At 35.7% G+C, this 23,179-nt stretch overlaps 1 protein-coding gene across 2 annotated transcripts; it reads right to left on the bottom strand.

The window, feature by feature from the left end:
* Positions 1-12,364: 12,364 nt before the first annotated feature.
* Positions 12,365-23,104, bottom strand: Ankra2 (ankyrin repeat family A member 2). 2 transcript variants are annotated; one of them, XM_047556971.1, is made up of 9 exons: positions 22,646-23,104; positions 20,172-20,574; positions 19,361-19,519; positions 17,464-17,529; positions 14,981-15,078; positions 14,355-14,480; positions 14,017-14,083; positions 13,413-13,493; positions 12,365-12,881 (listed from the first exon to the last, which is right to left on the bottom strand). In XM_047556971.1, the coding sequence occupies exons 2-9, from the start codon at positions 20,254-20,256 to the stop codon at positions 12,826-12,828; spliced, it is 738 nt and encodes a 245-aa protein (XP_047412927.1). In that variant the 5' UTR covers positions 20,257-20,574; positions 22,646-23,104; the 3' UTR covers positions 12,365-12,825. The 2 variants fall into 2 exon arrangements, with proteins under 2 accessions (XP_047412927.1, XP_047412925.1); XM_047556969.1 differs by having other exon boundaries at positions 20,185-20,574.
* Positions 23,105-23,179: the final 75 nt, after the last annotated feature.

The following is a 23,179-nucleotide window of genomic DNA, read 5'->3' as shown; positions in this document are numbered from 1 at the left end:
GTTTATATTATATACATATGTTAGTATATACATACTGACACTTATGGAAAGTCTCCGCTGGCAGTGACTGGCAGTGGATGTTACTGTGCTATTCTTATGCATGACCTTTGGTTCCTGGGAACACTGAAGACCTAAGATTGATGACATGGTCTCTGGCTTGGTCACATGGAGTTTGCCTGCAACTGTCTTCATGGGACTGCTTCCCAGGAGCTAGAGTCTGGGAAGCCTTTGAGTCATTGACTGAATCAGAGTAAAGTTGTTATTGGCTGAATCCTGGGACATGACTGAATGATTTCTGCTTGGGAGGGTTTTTTCACTTGTTTTTGAAAACAATAGAAAAGTCACCTTTTTAAAGATTCAGATCTGAAGGCAATTCCTTTACAGTGTAAAGAGAAGAAGCTCCTGTCACCTGTAAGAGAAGGAATAACCTTAACAGCACTGGAAGCAATGATTTATTTTGCGATAGAGAGCATACTGGAGTAAACATGCTGATCAGACTGAGACTTCCACCGGGTGGTTGAGACTCTGCCATCTCCTCAGAATCTTAGAAGGGGCTCAGTTGTCTTTTGGCACTGTGACCCTGAGGGGAATCATACTTAGGATATAGCCAAACTATGGTTCATAAAGTGGACAGAGAAAGAACCCGGTCTTACTTCACATCTTTGAACTGTTCAAACAACCCTGAAATCTACCAAATTGGATTTCCTACGTGAGCAAATACATTTACTTATTTGTTTAAGACATCTTAACTGGGTTTTTTAAATAGCTGAAAATCATCCTAACAGATAAAACAGGTATATGTTGCTTATGTATTGATAAAATTAGCAAAGGTAGTTTTTTGTTTTTTGGTTTTTGGTTTTTTCAGTGCTTAAGTCCTAGGGCTTCCTGAGGTCACAAAGATATTTTCCTTCCCTAAATTCATTCCTGTTGATATTAAGTTTTGTTAAATATTACCTCATATCTCGGTCCCTCAGCCACAGTAGCCATGACTCTAGCATCTACACAAAGCTTGGCATTTGTGCTACTTTCCTTCAAGTCAACATTGGTTTCAATATCAGATTTCTCAAGTAGGAGCTGTGTGGAAGCTAACCAAATATAATTTGCTGCCTTTTGGAGGGCCCTGTAGCAGCTAATCAATGGGCAAGCCAATATTATCTTTTAATATTTAATTTAATATTTAATTTAATATTTCTCGGTCTAGAATGACCGAGAAAGAGTGGCTCATTCTCTGAGAGGGAAATGAGGCCAAACTCAACTTTCCAGTGTGATGTGGAGGCTAGTTACAGAACAGCATAGAATTAGGAATTAAATTAGGTTGGGTGAGACAAAAATTAGTAATTGGAGAGAAATTGGTAGGACGGATATTGAAGGGATCTAGTAATGAAGGAGCTGGAGCTGCAGCTGAGCCTTGTAGGGTGTTCAGATTGAAAAGAGGTTTGCCAGAGCTGGAAACTGTACTCTCTGGGAGGACATAAAGGGTATGGATTTTTCCCTATATCAAGCTTGTGGTATGTGAGGAAGAGAGGTGGAAACCAACACTGGGGATCCACTGACTGGGCAGTTTTTCCTAAAATACTGACACAGTGTTCCTGAAGCAGTTGAGGAACTTCCAAGGCAGGGGTTCTCTGAAACAAGGGCATAAGCAATCAGTCTCATTGTCGTTGATCATCTCCTTGAAAGAGGGACAAACAACAGGATACCCAAGTTAAAGGAAAGAGGAGATTTCATAACAGGCATGTGTCATGGAGGAGCATTACCTGGTCTTGGGGGTGAACCTTGTGAGCTGTCATGAGTCCCAGAAGGCTGGTGCTTCAATCAACAACTGTGACACATGTTCTAGGAAATCCTAAAACACAGCGGCATGAAGACAAGTTCTTTAGAGTTTGTGGGTACAAATTGCTGTGCTGAATGTTTAGGACTTCTTTTATCCAAAGGGTAAACAAGGTGAGCAAATATACATGTGGCATCAGAAGTGGGTTCTGCCTTCAGACTTGAGGAATAAAGAATGTGCAATCACAACCAGCACCCACCAAATGACAAAGTACAGTGTTCATTCACAAAAGCAAGATCAGTGCTTCGAGCAGAACATGTTTTCCTTTACAAAAGACTCATAGCAGTACCAACTGCCCGTAGACAAAGGACACATGACCAGGTTCTGTCGAATACCAATAAATTCACCGGTTATACCACTTTCATCATTGGCAGTTCACTGAATACTTGTGGGTCACCTGGTAGTCATAAGCTGGGTAATCACAGGTTTTTTATTCCAATATTAATTTCTAATATCTACAACACTGAAGACACACATCATACTCTGCGCACGCACACACATTACAGAAAACCTAAGAAAGGGTTAAGGCAGCCACAGGGGTTTAGAAGACTGAACTGAGAGCAAGGCAGAGAGCAGATATGAATACCAAGAGTCGCTGTAGGTGGTCAGATAAGATAAGAACCAGCTGAAGAACTTGCTCAGGGTGCAGGGCTGCTGAAGTGCAGGAACTTGTTCTAGGCCAGGTCCAGATGGATGGCAGTTTCACAGTGTCAGTTTGGGAGTGGTACTTGTGTGGTTGTCACCCACAGGAAAAAACTGCACTCTGCTAAAGCACAAGGACTGAGATTTGGAGGTTTGTTACTCTGATGATTTTCCTGGGCAAGGCTTGTGATAGTGACCAGGAGTCAGGGTCAGGGTGCTGCCATGTCCAATATTGGGGTGTTTCCCCTTTTAAGGGTCTCAAGTGAGAAGTTTGCATCTGGTGAGGTTGATAAACTCCTGTGTCTGGTGTTCCTAATACACTTTTTTAGGGGGTATTGGGGGTTGAACTCGGGGCACTTGAACACTGAGCCACATCCCCAGCCCTATTTTGTGTTTTATTTAGAGAGAGAGTCTCACCAAGTTGCTTATTGCCTCACTTTTGCTGAGACTGACTTAGAACTTGCGATCCTCCTGCCTCAGCCACCCGAGCTGCTGGGATTGCAGGTGTGTGCCACTGCACCCGGCCCTGATATGCTTTTGGTACACCCATGCATCCATGTGATTTTTATTAATTTGAAAAGTTTATGGGTTGTGGAGAGCAGATGAGCCCCCATCATCGACTGATCCTGTGATGTCAACAAAAGCCGAATCTGGGAAACATTCCTTGCCAAAAATGCATAGATGTTATTAGTCTTGACTCTTGACTCCAACACTAACAGTTATCAGGTGTCCCAGGACAATGGGCTTCCTGGGTGCAGCAGGTTAATAGCAGAATGTTCCTAGCACTACAACAGTAGGATAGCTGCAAAACAATGTTTCTAGCTGTGTAACTTTTCACAAAGAATCCTCTGGATAATTCACAAGCCTTGAATAATTTACAGTACCCTACTGCTAACTTCCTGATTATGAGACCCTATATAATTAACTTGCAGAGCTAGTTCTGGGTCATTTTTCCTCCATCAGAGGGCAGTTTCCCACCTGATTCCAACTTTGCTTAAAAATGCCTCTGTGTTTTTCTCCATCTCCCGTTGCCCTACTCAAGATCCTTTGTTGATGCTGTGTGGGTGGTGACAATGTGTAGTCATTGTTATTAGCACCATTAAGTTATTGATCAGTTTATGCACTATGGTTGTGCCAGGCAAGTGGTAGTTGTACAAACAAGGTGTGGAGTCATTCCACCTCAGAACTTCAGTTCAAAATGGAATAGCTTATGGCAGACTGCTGCTTTACAAAATGGAGTGAAGGTGTAGGTACAGTCTGAATACTGCATTCTGTACATCAAGAGTAACTCAGAGCAGAACACAGCCTGCTCTCCACACTGCTTTGAGTCAGTGATTCCCCTCTGTGAATTTACATCATCATTACCTGGGAGGCCATTATGAGCCCCATGTGGCAACGCAATTTAAATAACCAGATCATCCAAGAGTAAGATCCAGTTTCCAAGTCCTTCCAGGTGATTCCACTGTGCATCCTGGGCTGAGAACCAGTGGCACTTTCTTCCACTATTCTTAGGTCCTTAGTCCTGATTCCCTTTGGGAGGTGGAAGCTTATGTTGGGTCAGTAAGGAGGACTTTTAGTGATCTTACAGCAGAACTATTAGCATACCAAAAACCCAGTACTGATAACACGTTACATTTTTATCTTGTTCCTAGGAGGTATGGTTTAGGAGAGATCATTTTGAGCAAAGTCAGTCTCCCCCAGGAAGCAGATTCACCACATAGGTAGGTCTTCAGGTCTCTGTTGGTCTATACTATTTCCCCAGGGCTAGCCCAGTCTCTGGCAGAGTATGTGCTCCATAAGGGTGTATTGAAGAATTAAACAAATTTTTGAGGAGATTTCTTGTTTCCAATATTTAACATTTTAGAGAAGAGATGGTGAATAGGTCAACTGAACATCAGGAAGGCAATTCTGATGCTTTCCACAAATTTATTGTGGGAGTTGTAATATATCTGACTAAAACCTACCCTCAGTGGACAGGAAGAGGAGGATAACAAAAATATTAAACACTTAAGCAGCTTCTCAGGTTCATAAAAAACAACGTAAGTGAATTTGGCATTTAACATTTAGAATCTATGAAATGGAAAACAATTTTGCAGAATGTATGAATAACAAAATATGTGGCAAACGTATGCTGTGGCCCACACAGTAATCCCTGGGTATCCACAGGGCTTTGGATCTGGGACCCCCTGTGAATACCCAAATCCACAGATGTTCAAGCCTTTCTATAAAATGGTGTGGTGTTTGTACATAACCCATGCACATCTTCCTGTATACTTTGTCATCTCTAGATTACTTATAACACCTAATACAATGTTAATGCTATGTAAATACTTACTATATTGTGTTGTTTAGGGAATAATGACAGGAAAAAAGTTTGCATGTTCAGTATAGATGAAATATTTATCTCTGAATATTTTCCATTAGTTTTTAGTTTGCTCTATCCATCTGGACCCTGCGGATATGGAGGACTGACTGTACTCATTTCACTGAAAGGAGAACCACCAGACAATGAATTTACAACAATCTTTTCCCACGATCATAATTTCTGATCCTAATTTCAATTCCATAGGACATAAAATCACCAACAATAATTGTTTATTACTTCCAGTCACTGATGTGGCAACAATACAGGTGGGTCATGTTGCTGGGTACACAGTTGACATCACATAGCTCTCACTCATATGGAAAGGGCTTGACCATGCAAAGAGGAAATCTGTTCACATTGCAGAACAACCCTGTGAAGTTTACTTTAACCAAAGAATATTTATACAGTTCTCTTTGGATTGTACCTCAGTGACTGTAGTTCCTGTCTAAAAGCATGCCTAAAAATGTTTCAATCATGTTACACTCCCTTATGTCTTTACCATTATTTTTTATAAAACCAGTAAACATGTATTGTAGAAGTTTCTAAACCATACAAAATGTAAAGCTGGGTCAGATGCAGTGGCACACGCCTGTAATCTCAGCAGCTTGGAAGCCTGAGGTAGGAAGATTGCAAGTTCAAAACCAGCCTCAGCAAATTAGCAAGGCCCTAAGTAACTTAGCAAGATCCTGTCAAACTAAAAAATCCTCAAAATAAAAAATAGGGCTAGGGTTGTTGCTCAGTGGTAGAGCACTTGTCTAGCACAGGTGAGGCACTGGGTTCAATCCTCAGCACCACATTATAAAAATAAATAAAAACATCTGGGTTGTGGTTCAATGGTTAAGTGCCTCTGGGTTTAATCCCAGATACCAAAAGCAACAACACAATGTAAATACCTTTTGAATTTTGTCAATAGTATCCCACTACAAAAGAATAAGGTGGCAAAACTTTGAGGCTTTCATTAGATATCTAAGTATGAGAAAATCTGTCACAGAAAAAAATGTATTAAAGAGAAAAAGAACACTTAATTTAAGAACTTATAATAACCAGAGTTTGTCCTGCCTATTGTTTTATTTTTGTCCAGTTTGCAACTACCAGATTTGTAAACATTTTATTTATCACACAGCAAATTTCTTAATAGATATGAATACATTCAATGCTGCCTACTGGAAACATAAATATTTAGTGATATAATGTGTACAAAATTATCTATTGTCTATCATCTGTTTATGTATCGATTGCGTATGTATATGTAGCCAGTTTTTTCTAACAAAAGAATTTAAAATTTTAACTTTTTGTATGTTTAAAGGTAAAAAAGTCATGGTAATGAAATATTATAGAATGTTTTCTAAAAATCAGGAGGCTAACTGACATTTTAAAGAACATTTCATGGCCATAAACTTTAAAAATCTTTAGAGTTTGAAGGCTAAAATCACCCATTACATTTTCCTTAAAAAGTGTATTCGATTATCCAGGTTTTTGGCAATATTTTGTAAGATCAGGGATATTAAAATATTAACCTTTTGCATTCAGATCTCCAGGCTGCCACGTCTTTCCCTGTGGTTACTCTGGAGTGAATCATGCAGTCTAATCAGCAGGATGATGTATGAAAAGTGCTGTCACCAACCCTTCAGGGTGCCTATATTACTCTCAGCTGATGAAAGAAGGGAGATTAATTACCAGTGCGATTAACTGTAGCCCCGCTTTCCCTGAAGTACTAACAAGTCATAGTGACATGTCCTTTCAATGTCCTATGAAACAAAGGCCATCCAAGGATTATTTGGAGAAATGGAATTTGGTTCAGTATTTATTAAAAGTCCCAGACTTAGTGAAGTTACATGTCAATTTGGAGATTTTATCTAGTAAAGAAACAATTCTTGTTCTGTGGAAAGGATCATCATCATGGCAATTTGTATCCCTGTTGTACGTTAGCTGGGTTTGTATACAACCCAGGGATCTTAATATTGTCAAAAGTTACTCAGCTTCTCAGATGCTCTTAAAGCCAGTTTTCATCTCTTACTTGTTTCCTCATTAATTAATGAGTTGAATGAAATCTTTCTTATGTGTTTATTTTCCATGAGAGTGTCATGTTTTGTAACCTTTTGAAAATTATTTGATTAGTTCTGAAGGTCATGCACTGAGATGTTTGAGAGGACTCACTTGATGAGTCCCCTCTTTAGTCTACACATCTTTCCTTGACCTCTGAGGTGAATCTGGGTGGTCAACACAACTTTAGGTTTTCTGGCTCTCTAGATCTTTCTACCTTTTGTCAGGGTTTCCGGGACCCCCAGCCTTGGGCATGGTCAAGATGGCGCCTGACGCTGAGCCAAAAGCGGCCAGCTATACAGTAAACAACCAGCGAATTCCAATGATTGGCTAGTTAACGATGTGATTAGAGCATGCCCCCCTCGTGTACCTATCCTATGCTTGCAGCTGTCCCCGTTTACCTCGTGTACTCTCCCCTGATTGGTTGAAGTGTATATAAGCCTGGTGGGTGGGAGAGTAGGGGGGCGAAGGCTGAAGCTGAGCTGGAAGCTGGGAGTGTGTGGAGGCTGGGAGTAAGAAGAAGCCGAGAGAAGAGAAGCTGGAAGTGTGCGGAAGCTGGGAGTAAGAAGAAGCTGAGAGAAGAGAAGCTGGGAGTGCGCGAAAGCTGGGAGTAAGAGAAGTGTAGGAGAGGGACTGTGCATAATAAACTTCCAAAGCTTCAGACATTTGTCGTGTCTCTCTCTGCAGCCAGAGGGAACGCGATAACCTTTCTATTGGTTTTCTGAATTCGTTTCTGTTTCTGGTTTGCACACATTCAATAAATTATTTCTATTAGTGGCAGCAATGATTGGGAATTCATTTTTATAATCTAGTTGGTGATCTCTGTTGGGTGAATAATGAAGACCTGTGCTCTGTTGGGTGAGAGATGACAGAGAATCCTATTTATTAGTCTTTTTAATTTTTTGTTTGGTTTGGTCCATTTGTCTACACGCAATCTCGGATTGATGAAGAATTTTGTAATTGGTGGGTAGGAACATAACTCTTCGTCTCTTTGAACCTGTGACTGAATCTGTAGATCTGAAACTCTAAACACCCTGCATTTGCATGTTTGCATCAGTAATTGCAAAAGGCCTTTACCTCTCATTGTATAAGTAGGAAATAGTTCCTAACTCTGGAAGGTATTTATAAGCTAGATTATAATATATCATTAAAAAAGAGTTGTTCTGATTGGCTTGTATGATTTCCTGCACTTCAAGTGTGCTAGAATTTTAAAAAACAGTGGTTTTTCTAGAAACCACTATTTCAGAAACATTTTACAAATCCAAGTGTACATAATAGTGAGTCTTTGAATAAATTAACCTAATAATTTGCTTTTCTAGAATATTATTTACATGTCTTTACCCTGAGTTTATCAATATAGAGCATGATTCCAGTAAACATTTAATTTTTTAAATGAAAACTTCTGTTTGTTATAGTAGAAAAAGACTAATTTGAATTTGTTGAACTTTTTATACTGGTTTACTAATTAAATAAAATAAAATACTACTTAATATTTAATAGTATAAAGGTGTAAATTTCTATTCAACTAAATTGAATTGTGATTTTGACAAACTTCTGATATCACCAGTAATTATGTTTTAATTAGAGTTTGTCAGCTTAAACATAATTTTCAAGATCCTTGAGTAAAACTTGGATTAATAACAAAATTATGAATGAATAATTATTAGATAACTACATAATTTCCAATAAGATAAAACATTGATTATTAAGTATAATTTTAGGTTATATACTTTTGGTCCCAATTTTTATGTGCAATATTTGCTCTATCTCTGGGACACACTAATGAATGAATGTTTGTTTTTACAACTTTAATGAAGTTCAAGAGATGTATGTAGCCATATAAAGTTGTATATTTATTCATGAATTTCTTTCACTACCCTGATGCAATTCTCTACCTTGACAAACAGTTCTCAATTTACCTCCTAGTTTTCTCCATAAAATAGAATTATTAGTTTAGTTTAAAAAAGCACTAACATAGCGAATTGAAACTATAATAGTTGTTTGTAGCAGAGAAATACAACCGTGTAAACAAGCACTGTTCATTATCACTTAAGGGACTATTTAAATAATACCCTTACTGTCTGTAATATGTTTTTACCCTTGGGGGAAATAATCAATTGTGTATGAAATGATTATGTAGAGTATCATAATAGAGAATTTTCTCCTTTCTGATATTGTTGTTATTTGAAACCAGTGAGTCATTCAATTTTATTATCATTTTTTATCTTACTGGATGCATATCTGAAGGTTCTGCTCTGAGCTCAGAGCCTCTAAGTGTTAGAGTCTTGTAGAAAGGTGTACCAGATACTCCTAACTACTGACGCTGTGAAGAATAGACTCCTGGATACACATTTCTTGGTTGCCATCACTTAAACATCCTTCAAAGATTATATAGTAGATGGAGTCAGAATTTCTGGATTCCAATATTCCAAAGATTCTTTTCTGTTCAGGTGTATTTCATTATAACCCACTATTTGACCCAAGATCCCAGCAAATAAGAATTAATTACACAGAACTGAAATAATGGATGAGGAAAAATTTTATTAGTTATTTATATGGAATATTATATTATTTTTGATGTTTTATTCTTATGGATGCATGAAAAAATCCTTTATCATCTTAAGCTATCCATAACCTTCAATTTTTAGATTTTGCACATAAACTGAAATATTTAAAAATGGTATCTGATTTTCACTAATGTCTTCAGAATTCAGCAATGAATACCGTTTTAGTCAGCTTTTTCGCTGCTGTGACTAAAAGATCTGACCAGAACAATTTTAAAGGAGAAAAAGTTTGAGGGTTCCCAGATTCATAAAAAGTCAGCTCCTCCTTGGGGGGCATGAGGTGTGGCAGAACATCATGGTGGAAGAGTGTGAGAGGGAAGTAGCTTGCATCATCAGAAAGCAGAGAGAAAGAGAGACTCTACTCTCCAGATACAAAATATATACCCTCACAGCCATGCCCCCAAATGAACCACTCCCTCCAGCCACACCCCATCTGCCTCTAATTACCACTCAGTTAATCCCATCAGGGCAGGGGCGGGTCAATTCACTGATTAGGTTAAGCCTCTCACAATCCAGTCATTTCTCCTCTGAACCATCTTGCATTGTCTCACACGTGAGCTTTTGGGAGACACCTTACATCCAAGTCATAACAATACCTTTAGTGAGTCTTCTTAATTTTTTATGACAAATAAGTTCTTTGCATAGGTTTAATAAGAATTTGTCATTATTTTTCCAAGGCATAAGTGGACAAATATGTTATTCAGCCAAAGTCATACCCAAAGGGTAATATTTGAGAATGATGCTATTAACCAGGCATAAGAAGTTCATATTAAGGAATGGGGTAGTTTTTATATGTGGAACTGATGCCTACACAGCCATTTCCTACACTGGCCTTTGTGCCTGTCTCTATACCTCAGGCTTACTGGTGCTGAGGAAAGTCACTTCCTAAAAGATCATGGACCTTAGCAAATTTTGTAGGCTTCAAGAAGGGAGTAATTTATACCTATTTACTGATACTGTAGGTGAAATCTAGATGAAAGAGTTTCCTGGGTGTTGGCCCCTAGCCTTGGGACAAAGGAGAAAATAATCCAAGCTTTCAGATGTCTGAGATTCATTATGAAAATTACTGAATAGAAGGTAAATTTTGGGGTTTTAGTAGCTCCTCAGTAATGTAAGGCATCTCTAGATTTGCAGGAAAGGCTTATATAGTTAAATTGCTGCATGGATATAAAAAATTAGGCCAAACCAAAAACAGTCTTTTTTGTAATCAGGAATAATATTTGAAGGTTATTTACGATTCCAAACCAGGAGACTGCCAAAAAACTTACTGAAAATAAAGAAACAGAGGAGACACATTCTTTCAATGCCACACTGGGGAGACCATCCAAGTATAATCAAAACAAAGTCCCAGGACCAGCAGCATCACTTGGAACTTGTTAGAATCGAAAATTCTTGGGTCCCACCCTAGACAGACTGAACCAGAAACTCTGGGGTAGTGTCCAGCAATCAGAATTCTAAAAAAGCCCTTTAGATGATTCTGATAAACATTTGATAAAGTTTGAGAGTCTTTAATTTAGGGGAAAGTATTTGTTCAACTCACTATTTCATCAATTAAAGGTCTCAGATTTAAAGGTTATTTTATTGATTTCCTTTCTATAGAGATGTAAATAATTTTTGTTCAGTGGAAAAGATAACTTCAAAAGTTCTGGCTTATGACCCTGTTGGGCATTAGCCAGATTTGCTTTTCTTACACTGACATGACCTAAACTATATAGCTTTTCGAATGCTCTTTGAATTAGTTTTGACCTTATGCTGGTTTCCTCACTAATAAACAAGTAAAAATAATCTTTAGCAAGGTGTTCATCTTACATAAAATGAACATATAATAGACTTATATGAGAATGTTTTTCTGACTTCTCAAAAATTATACTTTATCAATGTATTTCACTTTGTGACTGTGTGGTAATGAGTCTCGTACTAGACAGTAAGTATTTCCATGGCAAGTCTATGTCTGTTTTTGCTTAGTATTTTATTCTTGTTTAAAGCACAGCACGTGGTACAGAAACTTAAAACGAATGTGTGCAGTCAACAAACATTACCTAAATGTACTTGATTTTTAAAAGAGGAATTTTATAACTTGTTTTAAAATATTACTTCTGCTAATTAACTTGTATTATTATATTAAGGGATGTTTCTGGGGTTTGTTGTAAAAAACCCTGAGGCTGAAAGATAATAAGATTGCAAAGAGTAACATTCTTCAAGATCTGTTCTGAGATCCACTGGCTGTTAACCATACGGGTCAGACTAGGGCTGGGTTCAGTAGCACACACCTGTAATCTCAGTGGCTCAGGAGGGTGAGGCAGGAGGATCATGAGTTCAAAGCTAGTCTAAGCAAAAGTGAGGCAATGAGCAACTCAGTGAGACCCTGTCTCTAAATAAAATACAAAATAGGGCTAGGGATGTGGCTCAGTGGTCGAGTGCCCCCGAGTTCAATCCCTGGTACCAAAAAAAATCATTAGCGTCATCCTCGGGACTGCCTGCTTCCTTCCTTTCAGCATCTCTTCATTAGTTCACTTTTGCTTAAATTATCCAGATCAAGTTTATGTGGCTTATAACCAAATTATCATAACTGATAAAACATCTATTTTCCAGATGAAGTCACTTAACTAAATCAAATTCTACACTCAGTGTTCAAATCAGTTTCTAGTCCCTGGCTCTCTCTTCTAGATTTTGATGAAACATGAGTGTATAGTGCTCCTTTAGTTGAATTAAAGAGCATCTCACCTTTATGAAGAATTGATTTCTCTTTCATGGAGGACTTTTACTTTTAAAAAGCTTATTTAGAGAAGAAAAATATTCTAAATATACTTCTAGAAATGACAATTAATAAATCTTTGTGACTAGACCGCAGAATAGAAAAGTTAACACCTAAAGAAATCTGTAATAATCTTATGTAATTAAAAAAACTAGAATACAAACTGACAGAAAAAGCACTTATTTATTTATAACATCATTTTGTAAACAATCACACTGTGCACTTTTTAATTTAACAGTAACATTTTTCCCCCTATGGATTTACAGTAAACCCTATGTAAAGTCAATGAGTTAATACAAGAGTGAAGATGAATAGGGTAGAATAATTTCTGAAAATGTCAAATTACGGCACTTGATACAAAGATAACTATCTGTACCATAAAAATGTACATGCCACAAAACATTAATTTATAATTTTTAAATATATAGTAAAACACATTTATAAAAAAAGCATCAACATTAATTTTATTATAAACCAGTGAATTACTCAGAGGAATATTTATTAAAACTTACTAAAAATCAGAAAATATTGCAACTGAGGTAAAAATTTATAAGTAAACAAAACTATCATTTATAAGGACCCAAAAAGTGAATGGAAGGGCAGACAACATTTTCTGGGGACTAGGTCACTCCTTGATATTTTGAAGCAGCTTCAACAAATGTGACTCAATAACCTGTTGAACTAGAACAGATAAGTAATCAAGATCACAGCATATTGATTACAAAAATTTTAAAAGTATCAACTTATCCCTAATGTTTTCCTAAAATAAAGTTATTTCTAATTAGAATACACTAATTATTTGAGGGCAATAATGCAATGCAATACTTAAAATACTTAAAATTTAAGTCCATCACTGACTTAGTAGCTGTCCAAATTACTGAACTTTCTGTATCTAGGTTTTTATATTTTTTAAACTGAAGTAGAATCCAAAGTATAAATTGTTCTATAAGTAGTTTGCTAGGCAAAATATTAAATAAATCTTTAAATAGGTGGGCACTTATCCTCTAGTAACTAATTATTTGGGTTGATGAAAAGCACTGTAAACAAACTCATTTTCTCAACTTTGTAAGAATTTCCTTACTTTATCCACAGTTAAAAGCATGTATCAGGAATTAGGGAAGCAGGCAGTGTTTTATAACTACGTGATGAAACACTGGCTTATGCTATTTAAAGTTTTACTAAAACAAAACCTGAGAGTTCTAAAATACTTACCACTTCTATACCCCAAGGCTACAGCTAAATCCATAGAATTATACCCAGAGTCAGTTTCAACTGTTGGGTCAGCTCCATTTTCTATATCAAAACAGAAAAATCTACATTAGTAAAATGAAAGTGTGAATATGTTTATCTAATAATGGCTCATGTGCAAATATCTGGATAGGTTTTCAGCTAATTCAAGAGGGTATTTTCAGAATGGTCTTGCCAAGTACATAGTACAGTAGGACACAGAATTCACTTGGGTGGGTTGGAGGGAAAACACTGCAAAAAGGCATCCCCAAGAGTGGCTAAAACTCATAGACAACTAAAAACAAAACTTATGCATAAAGACACTACAAACATGTTTCCAAATTCAAATGTGATTTAAATGTGACCCCAGATGAAAGCAGCAAGGACAAAAGCTTTAACTTAAGATGTGGTTTTCATGGCGCTGCTTCTCTCATGGGCATCTCTGTGGTAGCAGGTGCCTCAGGGGTGAAGAGCAACAGCATTAATGTATTTAACAACAGATAGTGGTCATGCTAGTAACAAGAAAGGCCAGACTGAAAAAATAAAGTCCTTGCATTTTTCTAAATAGTTTTCATTTTCATCTGCTTACCTAAGAGCATCTTTACACATTTCACATGATTCCCATGTACAGCATAAAGCAAAGGTGTTCCTCCATTCTGCAAATTGAAAAAGGTTTTTAGGGTGAACAACAGTCAAATATTTCTATAGGAAGTTTTACTAAGAATTAGGCATGCAGAAGTAGTTTTAGTTAATTTTAATATCTTTCAAAGAATGCTTAAATCAGAACTAATAATTGAGTTTATGGCATTAACTTGTTCTTCCAGGTATTTACTTAAATAAATATTTTTAGGAGCTTAATAAAATCTATTGTCTCCCCCAGCCAAATAAATTACAGAATTTGTTACAGTAGTTTAAATTCAGACTCACCCAGTCATATTCATTTACATCAACTCCACAATCAAGCAGCATTTTGACAATATCTGTGTAGCCTTTACTACAGGCCAATGACAGTGCACTTTCTCGACCTTTTCCTAAAAGTTGGGGATCAGCACCCTGGTATAGGAAGTTGAAATAAAAGACTTTCAGTGAATTTAAACAAAAATGTTGTTACTCCTGTCAATAACAATTACAGTTCAACACTGAAGTTAGGTAACGTTCTGGGATTATTTTGGGAACTATTATTCATGGATGCTCTTGTTACTGAGATTTCCTGAACAAATGCCTTCCTTCTTCTATCTCAAGCCTAACTGTCTTTTCACTCTGGAGTCAAGTCATAGCTCCTCTCTGAAAGCCTTCTCCTCCACGGCTGATAGTACTTTTGTTCCTCTTACACTAAGTGGGGGCTGGACATGAAATTATTTCTCACTTTTTCATGTATGATTAGCATTGCTTTTCCAACTAGATTCAAGTTTCACAGAAATATAAAAATCATTAAAAATTTTTTTGTATCCTCCATAATTACATCTGGCTGGTTGGAGATACAAAAACTTCACTAAAGACTTAATTGAACTTAAGTAACTACACATATACATTTTCTGAGGCATTTTCCTTACATTCTGAAGTAGAAACTCTACCACAGCTATTTGCCCGTGTGCTGCTGCCCACATCAGAGGAGTAAATCCTTCTTCATCCGTGTGATTGATAACATTTTCTATTTAAAAGAAAAGCAATTTTTGTGATCTAATTTAACCACCACATATTCATAACACTATGAAATCACTGGCATTCCAAAAAGTTGATTATATGGCTCAAAAAAGTTCACTTTGTGCTGACTTTTGTTTGCTAAGGTCCTATTGTGTTGTTGCAATTTGAAGTCTGATTGTATTAAAATGTGTCTCAATGTACATAGCAGGGTTCATAGAGCATGTTCTTTAAAGTATAAACTACCAGAGAATGACATTATGCAAGACATATGGCAGTCAACAGACCACTGGTCTCAGAATCAGGAGACCAGAGTTTGAATCCTGGCCCTGTCTCTAGCAGTGTGACTCTGGGCAAGACAATTAGTTTCTTCAATATGCAGAATACCTTTTTTACCTCTATAAGCTTGGAGGATCATGATAAAAATGAGATTTTTTTGATAGCCCTTAGCATTATATAAATACATGCAATTATAGAACTCCAAAATCTTATGAAAACCACCTTCTACTCTACAGCTGTTGCTACCTGTGAACTTCTCATTCATGTGATTTGATAACATAATATAACATGAAGATTGAATGATCTGAAATGCAGTATCACACAATTCCACTGTAAACCAATTTTATTCCCTAGACTTAGTTTAGTAGTTATAAATTCCAGCTTTACCCCTAAATTATTTAGTAAACTGAAAAGAAAACCTCCAAATATTTATAAACAAATATAAATACAATGATTAAATTTATAAAAACGACATGATCAAGAAAAATAAAACTCTGATCATGCTCCCTGTATTCAATGTTGGAACAACTGCTTAACTTTTTGAAAAATGAAAATTAATCTTTACTTCATTACACCAAAACATTTTATATGAGTCAAAGTTATTAAAATGTTAAAAAAGGAAACCACAGAAGTTCAAGACTAAGGATGAGTAAGTTCATTTATAGTTCTTGAATAGAAAATCTTTTTGAAGCAGGATATAAAACTCAGGAGTCACAAAGAAAATAAATAATTGGCTACTTAAAAATATTAAGCCTTGTTGGGAATGGTGGTTCATGCCTTTAATCCCAGTGATTTGGGAGGCTGAGGCGAAGAATTGCAAATTCAAGGCCATCCTTGGCAATTTGTAGGACCCTGTCTTAATAAAATTATTTGGAAAATGGGCTGGTGATACAGCTCACAAGTAGAATGCTCTTAGGTTCAATGCTCAATAGTGCCCCTCTCCCAAATTTAAACCTTTGAAAGTATTATTTAAAAAGGCAAAGGAAAAATGACAAAATGGGAAAAAACTATATCCAACATAAATAGCAAAAAGCTGATTTCCTTAGAGAGTTCATATAAATCAATATATTGCAGGCAGTCCATACAGAAAGAAATTCAGTGATCATAATTCTAAAAATATAAAGTACTGTGAGATACCAGTTTTCACTCATGGATTGGTGAAAATTAAGATCTGAAAACATTTTGTGTCAGTGAGGGCAAAGAGAAACTGAAACTCTGGTATGAGGACAAGCATCTGGATACATATATATATATATATACACACATATATATATTATATATATATAAAATATATATATATAAGAATATATATATATATAAGAATATATGTGTGTATATATATATAAGTATGTGTGTGTGTGTGTGTGTGTATATATATATATATATATATATATATATATATATACATATAAATTTAGGGCTGGTGTGTAGTTCAATGGTAAAGTACTTGCCTAGCATGCACAAAGCCCTGGGTTGGATCTCTAATACCAAAATAAAAAAAAAAAAGTGAACATATACCCTTTGACCCAGCAAATCTACTTGTGTAAATTTACTCAATGGATATATTTTAAAAGAATACCAATAATATTGTCATTTAATAGTAAAAATTTTGAATCAACTCCATCAGGATGAATAGTTAAAAATATGCATATGTGTATAATATGCATATGTAATATGCAAAATTCTCAAACTATTAAAAGGAACAAAATAGATTTTTATGGTTTATAAGGAAAGCACTCCAAAACATTGAGTGAAAAAGTAAGGCACAATGCAGTATGAATAATATTTTCCTACTTATATAAATAATTTAAAGCAAATATATATTCTCACATATAACCCAAAATATAAATTGAAATGTTTTCTAGAAAGTTTTTCTGAAAATATAAGAAATATATGTTTGGGGAAAAGGGTAGCGTGGCCAAGGAAGTTATAACTTTTATACTTTCTATTACTTAATTTTTTTTTTTTTTTACTATCCATTGGGTTAAATGCCTGATGAAATTATGCAACTGTGTTTTTTCTTTATACTTTCCTGTGTTAAAATGAAACAAAATAACAAATCTAGTAAATCCTATTGAATTTGTTTTAAGTAAAATATTTAAAACTAGGCCATTACCTTGTTCAATACGAGTAGCCAGGTACAGCATCTCTCCCTGGGCTGCCAACTGGTGAACAGACAAAGCTGAAACAATACCATAAAATGCTTCATGTACATCTGTGTGGTACATGTTCATCATTCGATGGTTCATGTTTCGGTGGCAAATTTCTTTTCTTAAAAAAACCTTATCACTTTATCATTTTAAAAATCTAACTTAAAGTATATTCCTAACATTATAAGTGTCCATTCTGTATCTGAGAATTGACTCACACATTCATTTAAGGTAATTTGACATTTGCAAAATGTTGAAACAAAATTTATTCCAAAGAAATGTTTAGGCATTTAGCCTTTAAAATGCTACCTCTGTATCCAAACTTGTGAGGAAGACAGGTTTCAAAGATACAAAGATACTCCTTTTGTTACATTCAAGTCATATATATAATGTATGCATAATATATACGTGTGTGTGTATATACATATATTTATTTATTTACTTGTTGGTTTGTTTGAATATATATATTGGTTAGTTGGTTTGTTTGAGACAGAATCTCAATATGTTGCCCAGGTTAGGCTTAATCTCCTGGGCTCAAGTTATCCTCTGCCTTAGCCTCCTGAGCAGCTGTGACTACAGGCATGAGTCACAGTGCACTGCCTTTTGGAAGTCCTAAATATTTTTATTTCAAGATTCCATGGGTTTTTCTTAACATTAGGAAGAATGAGGTCATAAAAGCAAAACTGGCCTTGAGATTATATATTGTAAAATTTTTTATTGAATTTGTTCTAATTAGTTGTACACGACAGTAGAATGCATTTATACATTTTGATAGATCATACATAAATGGAGTGTAATCTCTCATTTTTCTGAATGTAGACCTACTTGTGGCTAATTATCTGTGTGATCTTGCATAACCAATTACATACTTTTATTTGTAACATGCGGGATGTGATCCAGATGATCTCTAACTATTATTTCTTTTCAGGACTTCAAAAATCCTTCAGTTGGAATATTTTAAGAGAATCTCTTTATTTTAGAACAGTAAAAAAAAAAAAAAAAAGGGCATTGTATTTTGAGACTTCTCCTAAAAAATTAGTATTGCTTGATCACTGACTTCAGGGATATGATCAAATTTCCTTAATATTCAAAGAAAGCAACAGGGAGTTACAAACAACTTTATTTAAGTAAACCAGAAATGGTCAATAGCTAGAAGGAGAGTTCCAGAGGAAGACTTTATGGCTCAAATGCTACAACATGTGATTCAGAAAATCAGGAAGAATTTACTATATCCAGAGTAAAAATAAAGATTTTTGACAGGCTTTAGAATATAGAATGTTACATTCTCAAATACAGTTACTAATATCAAATTGCTGATTTTCTTTCATTCACACACCTATACTGTACAGAATATTTTCTAGTCTAAATAGAAAAACCTTATTTCCCTCTACAAGGATTCTACAATTTTAAAAATTGTGAATTCAAAGTTTTAAAAAAGCTAGGTTGCATTTTCATATTATTATATCCAAATACGACATTTATAATTTATATTATACATAAATCACTTGGCTTTTACTGCAAAATCATTTGGTTTATAAGTAGAACAAGCTTTGTACTCCTAGAACACGAAAATACTGACAATATCTTAATTTGCAAAATGTTGACAATAACTCACCATTTCTTAGTAAAAAAATAAAATTTTAATATTTCAATCTGTATTTGTTCTCAACACAGAAACATAACATGAAATATTTAAATATGTAATAGTATATGAAAAAGTTTTAAATTACTAAAATTATTAGGATATCACTTAACCTTTCAATAAGAGAATATGCATTTAATGAAATGCATATCAAAGCCAAACTCTTAAAACTCCTATAGTAGTAATAAGAATATTTTAGTACATTAGCTATGAGTACTTACAATTTGCTAAAAGAGGTGTGGTAGAGACCTCGTTTCCTCTGTGTTTGTTGGTTAAAGTAGTTGATTGTTTTATGGGTGAAAAATGCTTTGTTGTAGAGGGAGTGTAGACATGCCTTACTTGAATTCCAGGAGAAGGAGATGTATGGATATTGCATTCAGCTAAGTAAAATAAATGTAAACACATTAAAATAATATTTTAATGACAAAGTATTTTCAATAAAAATTCTATGTCAATTTTGACATTAAAAAATGCATGAGGCATAAGAACTTCAATTCAAACTATCACATGATATTAAAATTTTTGTCATAAAAGTTTATACTACCATAGTGAAAATTCCAGGAAAAGAAGTATTAATCTCTTATTATAAGAGATTAGCTTTATTATTCAATAGATCATTATAAAGGTAAATCTAAAGCATGTTGACAGACTTTATTTAATTAAAGCACTGGAAGTTAGCGTAAATTAAACATTCAGGGAACAGGGAATATTTAGCTAATTCATTTAGAAAAGAAACAAGGAATTTTTTCTATGATTTTAAAAGGTATAATAAAAAAACTTTGCTAGAGAATTTGTAAATGAAGATTAGAAAAGAATTTTTAAAAAAATCAACAGGTACTGCTTTTAATATAGACATTACATAGCATGAAATCATTTAAATTTGGTTTCTGTGAGATTAGAAGATTCAATTAAAATATAATTTCCAAACTTCCTTCTAAATATTTGTATTTTTGTATTTCCCATGGTGGAAATACACAACTCGAAACTTCATTCGAATAAACAACAACAACAAAAAAATGCAGATATTTATACCATAACTTTCAACCTTTAAATAGGACAGATGCCACCTCCAAGTCAGAGTTAACCTGATCTTGAATGTTTTTACTATCTTCTTCATTTAAGGACTTCACAAATCGAGAACACACGTTCATATCAAATCGGTTAGGCAATATGAATTTCATTCCCATGGCAACACCCTGAGCCGATCCTTCTTCTGAATTTGGGTCCAGTGGATGTTCTATTTTAATGTCTGGCATGCCAGAAAGACTATAACTGCTGGGACATTCTTCTACTATCAACTGGGCTCCAATATCCAGATTTGCTGATGTAGCCATGATTTCAACCATAGGTTCAATAATTAAAACATTTCTTCATGATTTCTTCTTGGTTTTAGAGCAGTATCCAGTGTATTCTTAGAATTCTGATATTGAAAAATCTGAAAGAAAAGAAATTAGAAGAATGATACCAATTTAGGTAAAAGAGCATAAAATAATCATTTTCAATCAAGTATACAAACAGTGCTCTTAGAAGCGCCTAAACCTAATAGAATACAATGTACAAAGATACAGAAATCAGGGTATGTATCCAAGCTTCACCACTTATGAGCTGTGTCACTTGTATAAGTTATTGAACTTCTCTTAACCTCAATCTCATTTATAAAACAGGGATACCACCATTAACTTTACAGTATCCTGGTAAAGAGCAAATGAAATACAGAAACATTATCACTTCTATCACTCTATTCCAACCAATTTTAGTCACTGTTTCTCTTTCTTCCTATATCTGAATATTGCCAAATGGATAAAAGACAAGGCTACCAATGAAAATAAACTTTCATGTTAAAATTTTAACCTCTTATTTAAGGTTCATTTTTTTTCAAAAATGTTTATCTAAGTGGCTCTGTTTTAATTTAATAAAAGGTATAACTCATGTTATAGTCAAGTTTCTCAGCACTGTTGTCTGTAACACTTGTGTTCCTTAGTGAAAGACCCTACAAAGTTTTGGTTTTAATTAACTTAAAGGTGTATTTCTAAGTTTTGGTTTAGATTGAGCATAAGCAACTGAATATAGATTTTTTAATGACAAAGTGTGTAGATTATGGATTGGCTTCCAAAGATAAATAGCTGTCCCAGATATGTAATCACTTGAGACAAGAAAATGACATATATATATTTTTTCATATTATGGTTTATTGCCTCTTAGAAATTTTGAGTGGGTTCAAGGTATTTTAAAGTTGGAATTAAAACAGAAAAATGCATTAAGTTTCACAATGAAGCAGGGTTTGGCAAACCACACATTTCCAGATAACCCACTGCTTACAGTTTTAAAGATATTTTCAAAGGTTGATACTTATAACAATCCTTTGAATAAGCAAAGCAGGTAATCGTGTCCACTCCAGAGAGGAGAAAGAGGAAGCTCATGAATTAAGGGAAACCTATCCAGTTCTATAACCCTTTCACCCTGACCATTAAATAAGAAACAGCACTAAATCCAAAACTTCCATAAGAAAAGGAGTTGAAGAGTAATACACAGTCATGAAAAAAAAAAAAAAGAAAGAAACAGGAATAAAGTTAGTACATTTTAGTAAAAGGAAAGAAGGAAAGCAGAATAGACAATTTGGTGACTCAAATGGACTTTGAAGTACAATGCAAGAAGTCTGGTGGGTCCTTAAAAGATGAGTGCACAAATGATCTGTTCCTGAGGGAAGAATCATTTCCTTCTTTCTCCAACCCAGCCTCCAAAGTGAGGCTAAATGCAACTTCCCTGAGCTCTCTCAGTACCCTCCATGTAACTCCAGCACTTGCCATTCTCTTGAAAATTCCCTTTTAAAACCCCACTAAGTTGAAAACTCTAGGATGGGGACAACTCTTACTAATCTTTTCACATAAAACAGTACTTGGTTTACCAGATGCTCCATAAATGTTGTCTAATCTGAACTTCAACATTTTTTAAACATTCTTTTCTATGCCTAACATTTTTTGATGGGATTTTGCTTTCCATTCCCAACATCAACTAATTAGCTGTGCAACCCTGGATACATAAGTCATATAAATTTTCTGAAAGTCAATCATTTACAGAATAAAGGTGTTGAAATAAACATCTCTAATATTCTTCTCAGCTCTAAATGGCTTGGTGTTTTAAATCAGAGTTTGTAGATGGAATTACCAGTCTTTGGAGGAGATCCAACATATATGCTTGGCAGAGGAGGATGGAAACAACGCTTATCTCGATACTACTTTAGAGAGAAGCAGCAAAATTGGCAAGTCAAATTTTTGAATAGGAGGAAGGAGAAAGAGATGACAGAGAAGGGGAGGAAGTGGTGAGAAAAGGGGAACCTTGAAGTCCATTTGTCATGGTCCAGGAATTTAGGGAGAGAGCCTAACGAGGTAAGTGGGTAAATGTGCTAGTCCCAGTGGAAGAAAATAGCAGTAACCCCCCGGTTCTCTCCAATCCCGAAATTGTCCTAAAAGGAGAGGAAGGTACTATGAAAATAAATGATGCCTCACAGGCGACAGGTGTCCCAGCGTCCCCGAACAGGAGCCCCCTGGAGGGGAGACCTGTAGAGTGGAAAGTCCGATTCGTCGTCGCCGGCCAGTTGTGCTCGAAATGTCCCAGGAGAAAACTCGCTCACCCTCCGTGAGGGGATTCCTGGGACAGCGGCAGAAGGCTCACAAGGTGGGCGCACGGTGACTCGCAACCACCTTCGAGGAGGCCTCGGACTCACTGCAGGCCTTCAAGCTCGGGCTTGTTTTGGCCGCGACGTCACTTCCGATTTTTCCTTTCGGCTTCTGGCAAAAAAAAAAAAAAAAAGGTCCGCAGCCGAGACGACTTCCAGGTGGTTGTGTCTGTTTGGTTTTGGGCCGCCTTTGTGCCCCGCAGTCCGTCCTGCTCGAGTATCACAGAGACAGGGTCACTTCGGTTGACAGTTCTGGGTCACTAGGGTAAGGCCGCAGTCTAGACCTCCGGTTACGCCTCCTCTGCCTGGTCGCCCCGCCCACCTGCCCCGCCCCTGCGTCATCCAGCCTGCGTGAGTCTCCTGG

Source organism: Sciurus carolinensis, chromosome 6, assembly GCF_902686445.1.
Source record: "Sciurus carolinensis chromosome 6, mSciCar1.2, whole genome shotgun sequence".
In the NCBI taxonomy this organism is placed as follows: Eukaryota; Metazoa; Chordata; class Mammalia; order Rodentia; family Sciuridae; genus Sciurus; species Sciurus carolinensis.
Note: the sequence above shows the minus strand (reverse complement) of the source record. Positions and strands in the feature narration are given on the sequence as shown.